Source organism: Rhinatrema bivittatum, chromosome 8 (assembly GCF_901001135.1).
Source record: "Rhinatrema bivittatum chromosome 8, aRhiBiv1.1, whole genome shotgun sequence".
Classification (NCBI taxonomy): Eukaryota; Metazoa; Chordata; class Amphibia; order Gymnophiona; family Rhinatrematidae; genus Rhinatrema; species Rhinatrema bivittatum.
This window is the reverse complement of record NC_042622.1, coordinates 139771661-139790272: the sequence shown is the minus strand read 5'-3', so window position 1 is coordinate 139790272 and position 18612 is coordinate 139771661. Positions and strand designations below refer to the sequence as shown.

The 18612-nt window shown below is 42.0% G+C and overlaps 1 protein-coding gene across 7 annotated transcripts in view; it reads left to right on the top strand.

The window, feature by feature from the left end:
- Positions 1 to 18612, top strand: part of NSMF (NMDA receptor synaptonuclear signaling and neuronal migration factor) — a 137163-nt gene that overhangs the window by 74377 nt on the left and 44174 nt on the right. For 4 of the 7 annotated variants that reach the window (XM_029612180.1, XM_029612183.1, XM_029612184.1 and 1 more), the window contains exons 5-6: positions 8929 to 8934; positions 15611 to 15663. In XM_029612180.1, the coding sequence (XP_029468040.1) occupies positions 8929 to 8934; positions 15611 to 15663 (59 nt within the window). Of the gene's footprint in view, positions 1 to 8928; positions 8935 to 9277; positions 9347 to 15610; positions 15664 to 18612 lie in introns of all 7 variants that reach the window. The other 3 variants (XM_029612182.1, XM_029612181.1, XM_029612185.1) reach the window with 2 other exon arrangements.

Below are 18612 nucleotides of genomic sequence, written 5' to 3'. Positions count from 1 at the left end.
TGCTTGGGATGATGAAGGGCAGATAAAAACCTGCTCCAAGTTTTCTTGGATGTAGCTAGACATAGCTGCTATTTCAGGAGCAGATAGTGGGTAGACCCTGCCCTTAGGGGTCATCTTACCCAGGAACATCTCAATTGGGAAGTTGTAAGACCTTGGGGTGGCAGTGTCTCTGCATGCTTTTTACTAAAAAATCAAAATATAAATATTCAGCTGGAGAAGAACTCTTTAGGAGTATATACCGCAACCGTCATAAATGGCCTCAATGTACTTGTGGCTTATTGTGCTTATTGGTGCTTATTGTGGCTTATTGGTGCTATAGAAAGCTGGGGCACAGTCACTGTACAATTTAGGAAACTAGTGTGTGCACTTATCTTGAATACCACGTAGAAAGAGCTGGCTTAAACAGTCCTGAAGTTTTCCTCCCGTGGGGAACAACAGCATTAGAGTTCTTTAAATGCCAAACAGGTTGCAAAAATGTATATAATGGCAATCGGTAATGGAAGTCAAACTTACTCCATGATATCCGGTTAGTTCTTAGATCAAAAGCAGCTTATGCGCTATGGTAAATAAGAAATCTTTTAATGAATGTCAAAAAATAACTTTGGTATTTAGCGTTCTAAGAAATGGATATTCGTGGATGGCTGTACTTACGAGCACTATGATAATGTGACCTGCCAGCGTGTCGTCTTGATTACTGACAGCTAGAACGTCAAAAAGACGCCGAATTTAAAGGGATTCCATCGACTCGTGCGGTAGGAGGAAATGAAGTATATTGTTCCAATTATGGTCATACCCTAAAAAGGTAATTGACGTAACATGGGAACCTCTTAATTGCTAATACCAAAAAAGGTTGATGACATGACTGCGGCGGCCATAAAACTGTGCCCCAACCTTCTATAGCACCAGATAGTGCATAACAAAATACACTCGCAACCTATGATTATACCAGCCTAAAGTATTATAGGCTTTATTCAATAAGCCACAAGTACATTGAGGCCATTTATGACGGTTGCGGTATATACTCCTAAAGAGTTCTTCTCCAGCTGAATATTTATATTTTGATTGTTTCGGATTTTCAGCTGCACCTTTGGGTATATTGAATTTCTATTGCTTTTTACTAAAGACATCTACAAATACCATGTACTGAGGAAGAAGGCCCAGGAGGTCTGGGATCTGAGTCTGGGCTAGAGGCATGGGTGGAAATACCCGCGTGAGACATTGTTGCTGGCATGATGACCTGCAGTGGGATATCTGCAAAGCCTGCCAATCTATCGGAAGGTTTTGTAGCATTAGCCAAGATAAGCCAAGAATGATTGGATTGATTGCCCTGGACAGTGTATAGAAAGATATGTTTTCCTTGTGCAGGAACCCAGTTTGCAGCATAAGTGGTAGAGTGACCAAAGATAGATGGCCAGGGAAGGGTTCACCATAAACAGAGGATATGGTAACAGGCTTATCCAGAGTCACTGTAGGAAGGTTGTACTGGTGAACCAAGAATTCATTGATAAAGTTGCCTCTAGCACTCAAGTCCAGGAGCGTCTCAATATGCACTTCAGTATTGAGGGAGGTGAGACAAACTGGCACGAGCAATTGAGGAGAGGATGAAGGCTGGCCTAAGGTTCCCTCTCCAACCAACCATAGGCTCAGAAGTCCCACCTTCTCAGGATAACAGCCAGCAAAGTACCCCTGAGTAATGCAATAGAGGCACAGGTTGAGCCACTGATGCTTCTATTTTCCTTCCTCGGTGAGTTGGGCCCTGCTGAGTTGCATGGGTTCTTTGGAGGAGGGCGCAGGCAAGAAGTCCATGGTAAGGACCAGAGAACATTGGGACTTAGGCACTAGCTTAAACTGCCAACAAGAAACCTCCCTCTTTCTGGCCTGCTCTTGGAAGCGGAGGTCTACTCAAATAGCTAGAGCAATGAGATCCTCTAACATGGGCAGCAGTTCCTGGCCTCTTAGCTCATCTTTGATGTGCTCTACAAGCCCTGCCAAAAGATGGCATTGAGACTGTCTTCGCCCCAGTGGAATTCCAAGGCCAGCATCTGGAACTGGATGGCGTAGTCGCCCCCTGTGTGGGTGCCCTGTCTTATTCGGAGCAACTCAGCCGCAGAAGAGGCCCAACTTGGCTCATCAAATACCTGCCGGAATTGTCTCAGAATTGTCCAGATTCCCAACCAGGGGGTCATTTCATTCTGAAAGTGGTGATGCCCAGGCTAGGGCAGATCCCTCTAGGAGAGAAAGCATAAACGTCACTTTAGCTCGGTCTGAGGGGAAGCTGGTAGCTTGTAGCTCAAAGTGCATCTTGCACGGATTGATAAAACCTTGCCAGGCCTTCGGATCCCCCTCTTACCTAAACAGTGGTGGTAGCTGTGGCATGAGTCCCAAATTCCAGGTGGGTGCAGCTGGAGGAGATGCCGGTGCTGGAGCATGAACTTGTAAGGATTCTATTTGGGCTGCTAGACTTTGTAGTATGCCAATTGTATTATTGTGTGATCTTGTTGCTGCTGAGGATGAGTCCACTGAGCTCATGGCCTCAGCAGTCTGTCATGGATGTGAGCCCTTGGGCTGTGGTGTGGTTAATGCAGCCTAGCAGGCGAATCTACTAGGCCCATGCCGACAGCAGGTGGATTTGCTCTTACTAGGACTGGTTCTAGGGTTTCCCCTATACCAGTCCCATTCCCTGCAGGTTTAGACCTTGGATTCATGGGGTCAGAGATGTACTGTATGGAGCGGTCAGAAAGACAAATAGCGGGCAGAGGTCAGGACAATCAGCGAGTGAACAATATCAAGGTCCACGCCTAGGTCAGGCGAGGCAGTGAGCAAGTGGTGTCAAGGTCCAGGCCAAGGTTAGGCAGGCAGTGAGCAAGTGGTGTCTAGATCCAAACTGGGGTCAGGGCAGGTGGCAGTCCAAAAGAGTAGTCAATATCCATAGCAGAAGTCAGAACCAGGAGTCAGACAGAGACAGACAGACAAGACAAGACAAGACAAGGCACTGGGAACCAAGACATAAGCAGGGCCTGGCAGGGTAAGACAACAGTGAGGCAAGACTAGGCAGGGTAACAACAAGGCAAGATAATGTAACAGCGAGGCAAACAAGGTTAAAATGAAGCAAGACAGCGAGCAGCATGCACTGCAAGACAAGGACTTGTTGTTGAGGCATTGAGGGAAGCATGGCTAGGAATTTAAATTCCCAGCCGCGTGATGTCATCAGGAGGCACTTGTGCAAGGCTTTACCACCGCGGGGCCTTCATAGACTAGTGCGTAGTGTGCACGTGCACCTAGGAGCAGTGCCAGCGGACCGGAGGAAGGCAGAGAAAGATGGCGTCCTTGTTGCAACAGGACTCAACGATGTGCTGAGTGAGCGCGGCGGATCGCATGGCCATCCTGCAGCTGGCCAAGCATTACACTAGGCATTGCTGATACAGTCGACCCTCCCCAACCCACTCCCACCTCCATTAAGGTCAAATAACAGGGAGCAAGTCTAAGAAACAATCCACAATTTCCTGCTGCAGTTCAAGTGTAGATTCTATGGCATAAATTAGAAAATTCTGAAGCACATTGGCAAATATTTTCATCTTTTATTTTACATTCTAAAAATTAAGGAGGTCAATATTCAAAAGCTATTTAGCCGGACTAAGTAGGACTTATCTAGCTAAGTAGCAGCCACTGAATATCCGGCCATGTTCAGCGGCTGCCACTTAGATGGATAAGTCACTTATCTGGCTAAATTTTTAGCTCCTGGATCCTTTGCCATGAAACCCTGAGAATTTGGCAAGGGCAGTATCTCACAAAGCTTATCTGCACATGACATATGTTCCTGGTGTTGACATCGTGAAGGCGGACTGTCTCAGCAGGATTTTCCAACCTCGTGAGTGATCTCTAGACTAGACAACTTTCAATAACTTCTTTTGGCAATGGACAATGCTGTGAATATGATCTTTTTGCCTCGGAAGACATTAGGAAGCTGGATCACTTCTGCTCAGTTCTTCCCAGCTCCAAAAGAGAGGCCCCAGATGCATTTCTCCTATCATGGGGGATGGAACTGTGTACGCCTTCCCTCCCATCCTGCTCATTGCTCACACCGTTCAGAAGCTTATTGGTGACCATGCCCAGATGATCCTTTGGTCTGGCCCTGACAGCCATGGTTCACATATCTGGTTCACTTGACTGTCAAACCTCCTGTTCCACTGGGATACGACTCTGGAAGGGGGTATGCTACTATATCCCATGCTGTATGACATGGATATTGAATGCACAGTCTTGAACTACATCTCTCTTCCAGAACCAATTGAAGAGGTGCTTCTTTTCACTCGAAAACATCTTACGCAGCAAAACTACGCGTTCCAGTGGAACCGATATGCATTGTGGTGTAATACAAGAAAGGTAAACCCCTTTACATGAGCACCACTGATCATCCTAGATTACCTTTTTCGTCTATCAGGGTCAGGACTCGCAACATCATCTGTTAGAGTTCACCTGAGTGCCATTGCGGCATATCATACCCAAGAGGATGGCATCCCATTCTCTTCATTTCCTAGTGTCCAAATTCATGCTGCGAATTAAACCACCGGTCTCAAAACCTCCGGAGCCCTGGGACATCAGTGTGATTCTTATGGCTTTGATGAAACCCCCTTTTCGAGCCTCGACTTGATGCCTTTCAAATATATCTCACTTGGAAAGTGCTCTTCCTTGTTGCTGTCATGTTGGAACACAGTGTCAGTGATCTTCAAGCACCGGTACATCAATCCTTTTTTCTTCAGTTTTTTTCATGACAAAGTAGTGCTTTGAATTCACCCTAAGTTCCTTCCCAAGGTGGTCTCTGCTTTCCACTTGAACCAATCCATAACTCTGCCCAACTTCTATCCAAAGCCTCATGCACATGAAAGCGAAAGACTCCTCCAAATGCTCAACTATAAAAGAGCTCTGGCATACTATAAACATCGTACCCATTCTCATAGGAAGGACCCCCTCAACTTTGGTCCTAACAGACTGGGAATCGCTGTTTCCAAAAGAACACTCTCAAATTGGATTACCTCTTGCATATAGTTCGGCGGCCGAACTTCTACTGGGACCTGTCCGAGCACACCAGGTGCTTATGAGTGCAGCATCAAAGGTGCACATAAGAGGCATTCATATCGAAGACATCTGCTGAGCTGCCACTCAGTCTTGTGTACATACTTTCACCTCCCACTACTATCTGGACTCTCTGGCTGCCAGAGAGAGTGCTGTGAGGGGTGTTGTCCTATGGTACACAGACTCTAAGTAGTCTGCTCTCCACGGCGGAGTCCAGGTTTCTGTATGAAAAAAAAGAGGAGAAATGTGTCTTTCAGTTGACAATTTTTCTGCAACCCTCAGCTTTGGGATTCCCCACAGAACATGGATAATTCAGGCCTGCTTATTGACGGAAAAAAGCAAGTTTGCTTACCGTAAACAGTGTTTTCTGTAGATAGCAGGATGAATTAGCCATGTGATGCCTGCTCCTACTTTTCTCATTTGCTTGGAATAGGTTGAGGAACTACGCTGATGACGCCTGCATGGGAATTCCCGCGCACGCCCAGTAAAGCTAAAAGCTCTAATAGCTTGGAAAGACAGTTCCGTCTAGTTACACCAAGTGGTGCACTGCCATAGAACATGGCTAATTCAACCTGTTATCTATGGGAGACACTGTTTCTGGTAAGTAAACCTGCTTTTACATAAATCGTCGGCTCAGTATGCTGTTGCAATTAAAAAGCAAACAGAATGTTAGGAATTATTAGGAATAGGAAGAGAATGGTGAATAAAGTGGAGAATGTCATAATGCCTCTGTATCGCTCCATGGTGATACAGAATTGAGTATTGTATTCAATTCTGGTTGCCGCATCTCAAAAAAGATATAGATGCACTGGCAAAGGTACAGAGAAGGGCAAACAAAATGATAAAGGGGGTGGAATAGCTCCCCTTTGAGGAAAGACTAAAGAGGTTAGAGCTGTTCAGCTTGGAGAAGAGACAACTGAGGGGAGATATGATGGAGGTCTATAAAATCATGAGGCGACTAGAACAGGTTAATGTAAATCGGTTGTATACTCTTTCAGAGTAAACTGGGGGCACACCATGAATTTAGCAAGTAGTATATTTAAAAGATAACGAACAAAATTATTTTTTCACTCAATGCTCTGGAATTCGTTGCCAGAGGATGTGGTTAGGGAAGTTAGCTTATCTGGGTTTAAAAAAGGTTTGGACAAATTCCTGGAGGAGAATTCCATAAACAGTTATTAGTCAGGTTGACTTAGGAAACAGCCACTGTTTATTACCAGAATTTGTAACATGGGATCTGTTTAATGTTTAGGTACTTGCCAGGGACTTGTATCCTGGATTGACCACTGTTGGGAACAGGATACTGGGCTTGATGGACCTTTAGTCTGACCCAGTATGGCAACTGCTTATGTTCTTATGTTCATTTGTAAGAGGGTTGAGGGGGATGCACCAGGGAGGCAACAGAAATGCTTTTGATCCCAGGCGCCAGAGACCCTCACCTCTGGTTGGAAGGCAGCAAATCTTCAGTCAACCTGCTGCCCCCGGATTTTTGCCACCCTAGGCACAGGCTTAATGTGCATATTGACAAATTCAGGCCCGCCTGCCACTGATTGTATCTTGTCAATAAGAGATTTTATTCTCTGATCACTACCACATAGCCCAAATACTTAGTCTTATTCTGGCTAGAATTCACTTTAGCTGTTAGGCCAGTGGCTGTTAAGGCACTCAGTACAGTTTTGCTAGATAGGACAGTCATTCCATGCTTTGTATAATGTAAGTGAAGGCATATAGATAATGTGGTCTCAGCACAAGATCCACAAAGCTCTGGAAGGCCACCATGATGCCATGTAGGCCAAATGACAAGACCTGAAACTGGTAAAGAATGGGTGGCAGAAGCTGTCTATTTTTCTAGGAGACCCTGGAGAGCAGGATCTACCAACATCCCTTTGTGAAAACTAAGGTGAAAATCTATTTTACCCAACCTAAACAATTTAGTAGCTTGTCTCTCCAGTGCACGGGGTAGGCATCTTTCTTTAAAATTAAGTTCACTTTCTGGAAATCAAGGCAAAAGTGAATTGAGCCATCAAACCTAGGGACTGAGACTATGGAGCTGAATAAGTGCTTATTATCTTTTCAGTGATTCCCAGTTGTCTCATAGCTTAGACGTTTCTCCATTGCCTCTTGGTCGGACTTTCTGGAATCCGATAGGGCCTTTGTCTGACTTTATCTTCAGGTCTGGTTTGAGTGTGATGTGTAATTAAATTTGTCCTTTCTGGCTGTGAGGAAAAAAACATTGGTTCTTGAAATCCCTGCAAAAATGGGTAAACCTAGGACTGGAAAGCCTGCTCTAAGCAGGTGAAGTCTGTTGATCACTCTTTCTGTTTCTGGCCTGGGTAGATGACCTACTTAAAAAATACTTTTGTTGAGAAGCTGAGCCATCAACAGCTTAGAATTAGAACTTGCTGAGCAGTCACAAAGGAAAATTCCGCTGCCTAAAGCACTCTCACTGGTACAGCTGCTTCTGGAGGTGCCCATGGTTCTTGCTTACCCTTGCAAAGAAGAACAGATGTTAGTACGTTTATTTTTATGGCTTTCATTGTTTGGGTCCTTCCTTTTTGCTTTTTCACAATAGGATGAGGCTTTTGAGGGGACTGATAGCTTTCTTCCCTCTACTTACATAGTAGTCGTATCAGCTTTTTTTTTTTTGCATTATTTTGAAGTAGGTTGTTAGCTCTGCATGTGTTAAGACCTATAGAGGGGTAGTCAACGAATGTAGGGTAGTGGAGAGCACACTGTGCTGTGAAACCTAAAGACTTGTGTTCAAAATCTATTCTAGACTCTCCCCATATGACTTTGTGAAAAGTTTCCTCATTTGCCTGTGCTCGGACTTAAAATTCAGTTTTGGGGGGCAGGGACCATATAACTGTTTATTTTCTGATGTACCCTGAAATACAGTAAGGATCTTGTCAGGCACCATGGTTTAGTCATGGATGAGCAATGAATTCTCTCCTGCAAAGTACAGATACAGCACAATTCAGGGCCTTTGCTTCAGCATGAAGAATTTAGTTTGTAGAACTCCCTCTCAAAATTATAAGGAAAATGTGATGGCTTTGTAGCAGATTCATTAAAGCAGCTCTTTACCCATCCCTCTGTTCATCAGAGAACCACGGACTGACCATACATGCTTTCTCTCTGACTTCTTCTTTTACATTTGCTTAGTTATCAATTAAGCATTACTTTTGAATACTTTCACTTACTATATGATGAAAAATAGACTGAAATAGCCTGTTTTAATTGAATATGAACATTGTTAGACTATGATTATTGTAGAATTACCTATGTCTCTCTGGATGGCAGCCATCCTTTATTTCTCTACTATGATTGACTTTGGAACTGCAAATAGTTTTTTAAACATTATTTACTTATTTTGTTGTGGTTAAAATTATATCAATGATTCTGTTTTAAGTGATTTTTGTTATTGCGACTGACTTGCCAGGTTTTTCTTCTTTTTTTGTGTGTGCTTTAATTTGCTGCCCAAAGATTATCAGATGATATCCTGGGAAGGATGGGTTGCACCTTGGGACTGGCCAGAGGAGAGATACTTTCTTCTCATCTTCGAACACCATTGCAGAGCATTTGTGTCATCTAGGACAGGCTGAGCCAGTCCTGGTTTTGCCTCATAGCTTGGAAATGCTAGTCCTGCTTTACACAATCTCTCCATGCATGCAGTGAGGTAAAACCAGGATTGGAGCAACCTATTCTAGGCCAAATGGTATGTGCTAGCTCAAACTTTACTGATATCCAGCAATTTGCAAAAGAACCACATTATACCAAATAACTCTGAATTCAAGCTCATCCTTAACTAATTGCTTACTTTTTCTCTCTCTCTCTCTCGCTTACATTTTGGAACACCAGAATCTCGTAAGTACTTCTTCCTGTTCTCTGTTTTCTTATTTGTTGCTGACATCATGACAAAAAAAACCCCAAACCATATGAGCAAACCATATTGTGAGCAGTCATCTATGCAGTGCCTCCACCCTGTTATAAACTGTCAATAACCTACATGCAAGTTCCATGACGCCTTCCTCCCACAGCTCAGGCAGCGATGCCCAGTTATACTCAAGTCAGCTGTGCCATGCCCAGTTTGTCCTGTTGGTCTCGTCTCTCTCCCTCTCTGTGTCTGCGGGGCCTCTGTTTGTCTTGTGTCATGTGCATCCGGGCAAGGTGTTTCTAGATGCTTAATGGCTTGAAAATGGTTCCCCAGGGCATTCAGGGGCTACGCAGAGAGGAAGAGAAGAAAACGTGAAAATGATTCAGCAGCTCTTATCCAGAGGTAGGGCGCTTTTCTACAGACTGGTTCCCATTCACGGTCTGTCGTCATCCTGGATGCTGGAGGTCATGAAAATTCACTGTTCTGTGACTGAAGTAATTGTTCAGTGCTTTGAAACTAATCGCCCTTGAAAGTGAATGCATGATCTGTTGTGATAGGGATCTGTATTCCCACTTGGTAGGGTGACCAGATGTGTGGTTTTACCTCACATGGAGATGCAGTCCTTGACTTTCATAGCAAAAGGAGAACTCCATCTCCATCAAGGGGGCAAAACCAGGACTGCCTTAGTCTACGCTAGGTGACATGACCTCTAGCTAGAAACCCTATCAAATATCGATTGTAAATATTGTTGTAGATCATATAAGTACCTGAATGTAATCTGCTTTGAAGTGGTTGAAAAGTGGAATATAAAGCAAATAAATAAATATAATACTCAATTGACTTAAGCCCCAGAATCTGAATCTTTACAAAATAGTTACCAAAGGAAAAACAAAATGAGGCACGCATGGTACACTAAACAGTCACACTAGTTGCAAAGGTGCAGACTTTTATTCCTTTTTTTTTTTTGGCTTAGCTAATCTGAACCCCCCTCAAGCCCTCTCCCCCCCCCCCCCCCCCCCCCACACACACTTTAAGACACAGGTATTATTGCCTCTCACAGCACAGTGCAGCAGCTCACAGTCTCCAATACTCAGAGTGGATGAAGATTCAGATTCATTTCCAGGAAAAAGAATCCAGGAATAAGCAAAAGTTAATATTTAAATTCAAGTCATTCTCCAGCAACAAGAGCTTGCTCCTGGAAAAGACCGGATGCTTTGCAGACTGCTTTGGTTCGTGTTCCTCTGTTTGCAAGCGCCATGGTGTGATGACATGACCACGGTGTGGTCGCTACACTTTCAGGGACCCCATAGCTGAATGATGTGGTGCTATGAGCTGAGTCTGCTCCTTGTGTATTGTTTTAAAGCGCTTCTCTTCAAGGGCAACACGCATTTATCAACTGTTGGTTTCCATCAACCTTTGAGAAATTAAGCCTCAAAGTTTCTTCAGGTTCTTTCCTAGAACAAGGAACTCAATTGTTTCTCTAAAGTTAGTGAAATAGTTTTATTTTATCAGTTAAGCACAAACATTTGTCGGAGGTTCCAAAAGATACAAATTTGGTGATTGTTATAACATATTACTTAGCATGTTCTCTTAGACATTCTTAAGTTACACCAACAGATTACATTAAAAGCTAACTCACACAGCACATGTACATTATAAGCTAAACTACCCCAAGATTATTTAGGGTAATTCTGAAACCTTAAGACAATAAATGAAGCATCTTCTGTGTTCTGAGGGTGTGTATATAGATGCGGTGGAAGGGGATAGTGGCTCCTCTTCTTCTGATGGTTCCCCATGCCCCATTGGTAGCTTCTCCTCTTCTTGGGCTGGCAGGTTCTGGAAAACCCCACCAGCCTTGTTGCTCCAGCACTTTTTTTTTTTTTTTTGTTGGTCTGGCAGTCACTACTCCCCGCCTGTCACATCAGTGTCACAAACAGATGGACAAAGTAAATACAAACTTTTTAAAAATAAAATGCCCTGAAAATATGTTCCTAGTACTACTGAGTTTAAAAAACTTGGAAAGGAGTTGTTTTTGTATTGATAACATTTCCTATAGAACAACTAGGGAGTATGTGAATACATTTTTCGAAAAAGTGACCATCTGGGCAGATTTCTTTAGTCCATCTGAATGCACAGTGACCTTTATTTCTATAAGGTGCCATCTACTTAAATTCTGCATGAATCCCATGCATCAGGAAGACATTCTGACCCTTCTCTTTCATGGACACATACCTTTGCAGTGTCTTTCCTAGCACCTAGAGTTAGGAATGAGTATTTGCAACCTATCACGATGTGTCGACTCTGTCCAGCTGTCCCAAGCTCTTGGGAAAACCTCTGCAGGAATTAGGAGGAGGCAATTGCTTCCTATAGTTTCTGCTAGATACACTTTTTATTTTTATTTTTTTAATGTGGAGGGAGCTCTTTTTAAGAACTACATTTGCCCACAGATGAAATACAGGTGCCAGACGCTTATCAAGATTTCACATTAACTGCTCAAATGTACGTAAATTCTCTCCATTCTGATTCATTCTGTGTGAATATATCTTAGACATATTGGTATGACAATAGGGTTGCCCACTGTCCTGATTTTTTTTTCTGGACTGTACAGCATTTTGAGGTAATGAAAAAAAGAGGGAAGGCTAAAAGGTTTGGAGATGTCCTGATTTTGTCCTTCCAGCTGCAGGTTAGCATTTGAACCTTCCTTGCGATTATACAATACAGTGTGCACTTTGGAGCTACACTATATTCTTCTTTAGTATGCCTTGATACATTTATTTTGTGTCACTTGCATACACTTCAGTCCATGATTTAATTTACAGGACTCTGGTTAGGCCCCTGGACTGGTAAAATCGAACCTTTTTCAGAATTAAGTTTGAGAACATCAAGCTTAAAAAAGGGCATGATTTTCAAAAGCGTTTACACATGTAAAACTAGGTTTTACACGTGTAAATGCACTTTACCCATGTAAGCGGGCTTTTGAAAATTGCTATAATATAAGCCATTGAATTATCTATAGGATATTCATGTGTAAGTGCACTTTGCATAAATAGCTTTTGAAAATTGCTACGATAGTTTGTTATATTTACTCATGCGACTCCTTTGAAAATTCACCCGTTAGAGGATAACTTTCAAACAGGTGCATGAGGTGACATATATGCCATGTATATGACTGTGTGTACTTTTACCATAGTATTTTATAACCCGAGCATATGATATAGGCATGTTTTATAAAATACGTGTATCTTGACCCCTCAACATATATGCTTTTGTAGGCTTATGTGCAAATGAGTGAAATGCAGTGAAACCATGCATTTCAGTGTATTGAAAGTATACACATTACTCACCTGTTTACAAAAATATGCATATATATTGAAACTAAAATAAGGCTTGCACGTGTAAATCATGATTTACACACGCAAGCCAGTATGTTTTAAAACATGCACACGTTGAGGAAATTACCAGTTTTACCAATTGGTCCACTAGTTTTGTTCATTCCTTCAGTTCGAGACCCTCTTGGTTCTTCAGCCTGAACTCCCCCCCAGTTCACCCAGACCTCCCCCGCAGTCAGTGCTACACAATAAACACATTTAATATCACTTATGCCAGAAAATTAGCAGGTGTAAAAATACCCAAATATATATGTGAGCCTTTTAATATAGCACCCCGTAATACCCCTAGACCGCCCATTTTTTACAAGTGTATACAGTCTATGCACATAAAAGTAAAGATATGCACGTTGGACTTTCATAAAATATGAAGTGCGTGAGTAGAGGCCACTTACATATGTACTAATTTTAATGCGCATAACATTTTTGAAAATTCACCTCTGAGGCTCCAAAGGGGTAGACTCAGACATAACATCAGGAAGTATTTCTTCTCAGAAAGGGTGGTGGATGCATGGAACGACCTCCTATTAGAGAAGATAGATGCAAAAACAATAACTGTTTAATTAAAGCAGGGTACAAGTACAGAGGATCATTAATTGCAATGAAGCGAGGGCAAAGTCAGAGATCCACTGGGATCTGTGGCACTGTAGCAGGAAGTAAACTGAACAGATTAGATGGGGCCTTTATTTTAACTTACTTTTTATTGGTATTTAAATCATCACTAAATTTCAAGGGATTTATACCAAGTATTGATCAATTGCCCTCAACATGTAATACTAATATAAAATATTTAAAGAACTGATAAATCGATAGCCATCACTCTGGCGGTTAGGTCTATCATAATCATTTACCGGTCCCTCCACTACCACCTCTTTACACAGACCATGTGACTTGCATCAGCTTGTGACTAATCTTTTTTTTATTTCATTTTTGATATGCGAATAAAATATCTCTTATGTAAAAAACGTGTCACTTATCTTTTCTCTTGTATTCTATCGTGAGAAAACTTTTCACCATATTTCAAGTCCTGAATCCAATTCAGGTTCACAGCACTCAAGCTTTTAAATGAAATCTCGCCGACCAACTGAAATCATCACACCAAATCAATTAACACCAGGCAAGCATAGGTTTACAGAGAAAATATAACCACAAGAAATATATGAAAACGAGAAAAACGCTCCATATCTAGTCCCCAACATAGAAGAAATGAAGGGAAGGAAAAGGAAGGAAATAAAACCCAAGAAAATAATTAAGTGTAGGACAAGCCAAAACCATTTCATGCCTTCCACCTAATCACCTCACAACATGCAACCAATGGTCACAACTACAGGGCAATAATCACGTCAGCTATTCTTATGTCTAATAAAAGTTTCAAAATGTTTCTTCTGATACGTAATTAAACATTAACAGGAAAATTTAAGAAAAAAAGTGGCCCCTAGAGCCAACACCTTTTGTCTCAACTGAAGGAACTGTTTCCTCCGTAGTTGAACTGATCCAGTAATATCTGGAAAAACTTGAATTTTCTGACCATAAAAAAAAGAAAATCCTTATTTCTGAAATATTTCTGGAGGGCCAAGTTATTGTCTTGTTTAGCACAAAAAGAAACAATAAAGTAGCACTTGTTAGGATATTATCAATAGATGAACCCAAAAAAGCAGACAACTCAGAGCTTTCTGGTATGAAAGTATCCAATCCACCTTCTATCTCATTCAAATTCTTCCTAAATTTAGAAATATAGTAAATGTTAGACAAGGCAAGTTCCTTCACCTCTGAGAAATTCAAAACTTCTAGGCTAACAGTCTTGTCATAGGAAATAAAAAAAAACGTAAATTCCTCTCATGCAGGGTATTTTCCAAGGTCTACAACTGATTATGAAATATTAATATTAGCCATTCCAGTAGCTTGTAGAGGGGTCAACTAGGATCTTAAGGTAGATACTGTATTTTCAGTTTCAGTTAGGCATTGCTCATGTTCTCCCAACTTAGCCATTGCCCCATCCAGTGAACTTACAAAGCTGAAAGAGAGAAAGCATCAAAGTATTTTCCAGTTGTGTGATCACCCTCCAGACATCAATAAGCAAAATATTCTAGGTTCTGCAAGGTCCACAAATGGCTTAGGACTTTCGACGAGTTGAAGAAGACGGCACTAATTTGACAACAATGGGGTCAGGAGACGAGTGGGTGCTCCTCTCAGAAGTGCCAGGATTGCCCATTTATATGAAAAGCTGTTTGCTCCTCCCCCCACATTCCACACAGCTACTACTCAGGACTTCATCCATCCCTATGCCCTTCCCATAGCCTGGGTGCACAAACTCCAGTCCATCACAAAACAGGAATAACATCTGGGCATCTCTTTCACTCATCCCAACAGCCTCCACAGGAATTGTAGAAGTCCCTCTAACAGCAGCAGCAATCGCTTGAGCCAGCAGATGACTCGTTAGCTGAAGAGGCAGTAGTCTAGCATCAGGACTCAGAGAGGCCTCAGAACAAGAAAAGGTCTCTGCATTTGGGTCACCATGGGTTTCTCCTGACTGACCCTGAATATGTCGATCCATTGGACTTCATACTGAAGCTAAATCGGGAGATGAACTCAATGATTTCCCCTTTCTCTTTTCCTAGTCAGAGCCAGATGGAATTAGAAAGGGGTAAAACAGAGGAAAATATAAAGAAAGAAAAAGTTCTTCAGCTGAGTATCAGGCAGAGGTAGCCATTTTGATATCACCCATCCTTTATTTGCTATTCTGTGTTTCTGAGTTTTTCTAATAGTGAAGTGTCAATATGTCACATGTGCGTAAATTTCATCACCAAAATGATTAAACAGCATCTGCAAATGTTCAGAAATTTGACGGTTGAAAGTTGGCAGCCCTACATGACAGCCAGACTTCAGCTCTGGTTTTCTGGATAACCAAATCATGGTAATTAACCCAGTTCTTTGACCAACTGTGTGTAAATATACATAAATAATCATTATGGATACCGTGATAAGCAGACCTGTTTGAGGGTTTTGACCGGATCTGGGAAATCCTCCTTTACAGCCACTGTGAGTGCATGATTTCCTTGAAGCTTCCATTCTTACTGACTCTTGAGGACAATATCCCTTAGTGCACTAGGTCAGATTTTGCTCTGGCTTATCAGAGGCTGCTGCCTCCTTTCTCCCCCCCATCCCCACCTCCATTCACAAACATGAGAGCCCTACTTCAATCCCTTTGAAAGTTAACAACAGTAAATCCCTTGATGAACTTTATATGCTTAGAAAATCTTTAACTTTTTTTTCTCTCCAGGAATTTTCGGAAACATCTAAGAATGGTGGGGAGCCGACGAGTGAAAGCACAAAGTAAGGAACTGCTGAACCCAACATCCCATGCAGCTGTACAGTGAAATGTTAAATAAAAGGAACTATATGTATTCTAGATGGGGGTGGGGGTGCGGGGGAGGGGACATTACCTTACTAGGATGGCCACATAGCTTCAAGAGTTAGAATCACAAATCCCAGAATGTTTTGCAAGATAATTTGTTACAGGACTGAATGGGGTCTGTGCTTATTGATCTGACATTCTATGATTGTCTGATATTGGCAGCCAGGACTGTTGTTATGGGAGGGAAAGATGGGTACCTGTCTGGGGAGCATCAAAAGATGGGGAATATGGGGTCAACCAAACACTACTAGGCCCATTCTGAATACTCCCTCTGATCATGGTCCTGTTGACAGCACTGAATGTTTCTTGTGATAGGGTGCAAGAAGGCAGATTTTGGGGCTGGCAAGTGCTGTTCACTGTCCTTCAGAAGATCTGGCTTCTTTTCTTGGGTCAGCAAGAACTTGTTCACAGCCACAGGGAAGTAGAAGGGGGAGTCCCAGTCATCATGCAATGCGACACCTAATGGCCACAGTTGGGGTCTATGTTAGCTGGGTTCCTGAGGACTGCCACTACAATGACTGGGCTGAGTTAGGAGGAGATGTTGTGAGCTCAGCCTCTTGGTGCCATAGCCCAATAGTGGCCAGATCTGAATGAGCTGTAACCCTAAAGGAGTAGGAGGAAACTTCCAAACCAAGAGAAAAGAGCATATTTTGAGATTGTTGGGACTTGGCAGAGGTGAGACTCTAATGAACATGGACTACTCCCAGAGGTGACAGGATGCAGGTGGGAATTAATGGCCAATAGTTAGAACTAATCAAGGAGCATCTCATGAATAGCATTATTGGCAAAGAATGGCAGCCTGGGGCCGGGAATTTGGGTTTTTATAAGCAGAATATTTATTATTACAAATAGATATGTTAGGACTGTGTAAAGAGGCTCCTATAATAGCAGAGGTCACTTCCAAAGGAAGGAGCAGGCTACAGAACTGATACTATGCATTTAAACATGGAATATATAATAGGCCTTCTCAGGAGACATTGTAGGCATGCTTTTATAAGCCATATTAATTTTCTAGGGTGGCAGTTTGAAATGATGTTACAGCCGTGATGTTTTGTGTTTCTGTACAATGCTGTGTAGGACTATAAAAAATAACCTGTAGTAGTAGTAGTATTTGGAAAAATTGTTTTATTTGTATAACCCCCTTTCCCCAAACTTATTGGCAGAGAAGTTTACACTTGGGTGCTGCTGAGAACTTGCAAAACTCAGCACAGCCCCACTAGAAAGGGGGGAAGACCATGCAAGGCCCTTAGAAATTGGGTCACAATCCATTAAATAAAACTCTTCACTCACCAGAGTGGTGATCCAAACAAAAGTTTACTGATGCAAGTTGCAGGGTTGGTTGAATTTGTAAAAATTATCTCTTTCAGAATTATAGTCCAGTACAAAACACAAATGGTCACAAATGCAAGTTCCTGTGGTCACTTTGGCTTTTCCTGCCTCAAAGATTATCCTAGGAACAGATAAGGGATTTTCTGTTGGTCACATAAACTCTCCCCTTGTACCTGCACGCTTTGCAGCCCTTTAAGATGTCTCTCCTTTGCTCTGGTTTAGTTTGGAAGAAATCCTGGTGAACTGATCACTTTTTACTTCTCTGCAGAATTATTTATTTATTGCACTTTTAACATTACTGTTGATACCAATGACACACTTCTGGGCCACTGGATTGGTAGAGCTTTTTTATATCCATGGAGCCAGGAAGGCTTCTTTCTCTCCATTCTGAGAGCAGGCCAGTCTGCAAGATACCTCTGTTTTCATTCCTCTCCTCTCACAAGACTACTGATCCCTATCTTATGTATCACTGAAAACCACTTTCATTTGGGTTGGGGTATGCAATTCTATATATTTATATTCCACCTTATCAATCTTGAGAGATTGCCTAAAGTGGCTTACAATAGGTTAAAATACAATTACATAGTATACAATATTTAAAACAGACAAAATTCAATAAATGCAGTTCAAAGAAAACATAATACATCATAAATAAAACATGTAACAATAAATACTCATATTAAGCCCTGTAAGGTCTCCTCAAACCTACTGGGGAATATGCCAGGTGCATGAGTAAGGAAATACAATCAATTCTACAAATGCTAGGTATGAAGGAACATATGAATCCCTACAGGTAATTCAGTTGCCAGGGAAACAAAATCATAATGCATAGGAACAGAGAATATGACAGCAGATAAATCCCAGAAGGCCCATTTTTCTTTCCTGTTGTGATACTACAGGCATTACTTACGGTCCCTTTTTTGTATTCTCATTTATATTTCATTACTGTGGTGATACTAATGTTTAAAGTTTGGAGAAACTAGTTAAAAAAAGCTTCCATACTGCCTGAGGAAGGAACTTTGGTAATCCCAAAAGATGCAGCTTGGAAAATTCATTAGCCTATACTCATTGTCATCTGATTTAGTTTCCTGTAACAATATCATCTGATTTGTATTTCAGAACTAATTCCATGAATGTTCCATGTAAAATTAATCATTCAAATAATTCAAAAGTTTGCCCATTATTAAACAATATAGTCTTCTAATAAACCTTTTAAGAGGCCCCCCCCAGCTATTGCCTCTGTAAGTGGTAGTAGGGGTTCTGTAACCTGTCTGATACTGTGCACTAGAGATGTGAATCGTGTGATCGATCGTCTTAACGATCGATTTTGGCTGGGGGGGGGAGGGAATCTGATCGTCGCGGTTTTTTGTTTTGTTTTTTTTAAATCGTTTAAATCGTAAATCGGGGGAGGGTGGGAAAACCGGCACACTAAAACAACCCTAAAACCCACCCGACCCTTTAAAATAAATCCCCCCACCCTCCCGAACCCCCCAAAATGTTTTAAATTACCTGGGGTCCAGTGGGGGGGGGTCCCGGTG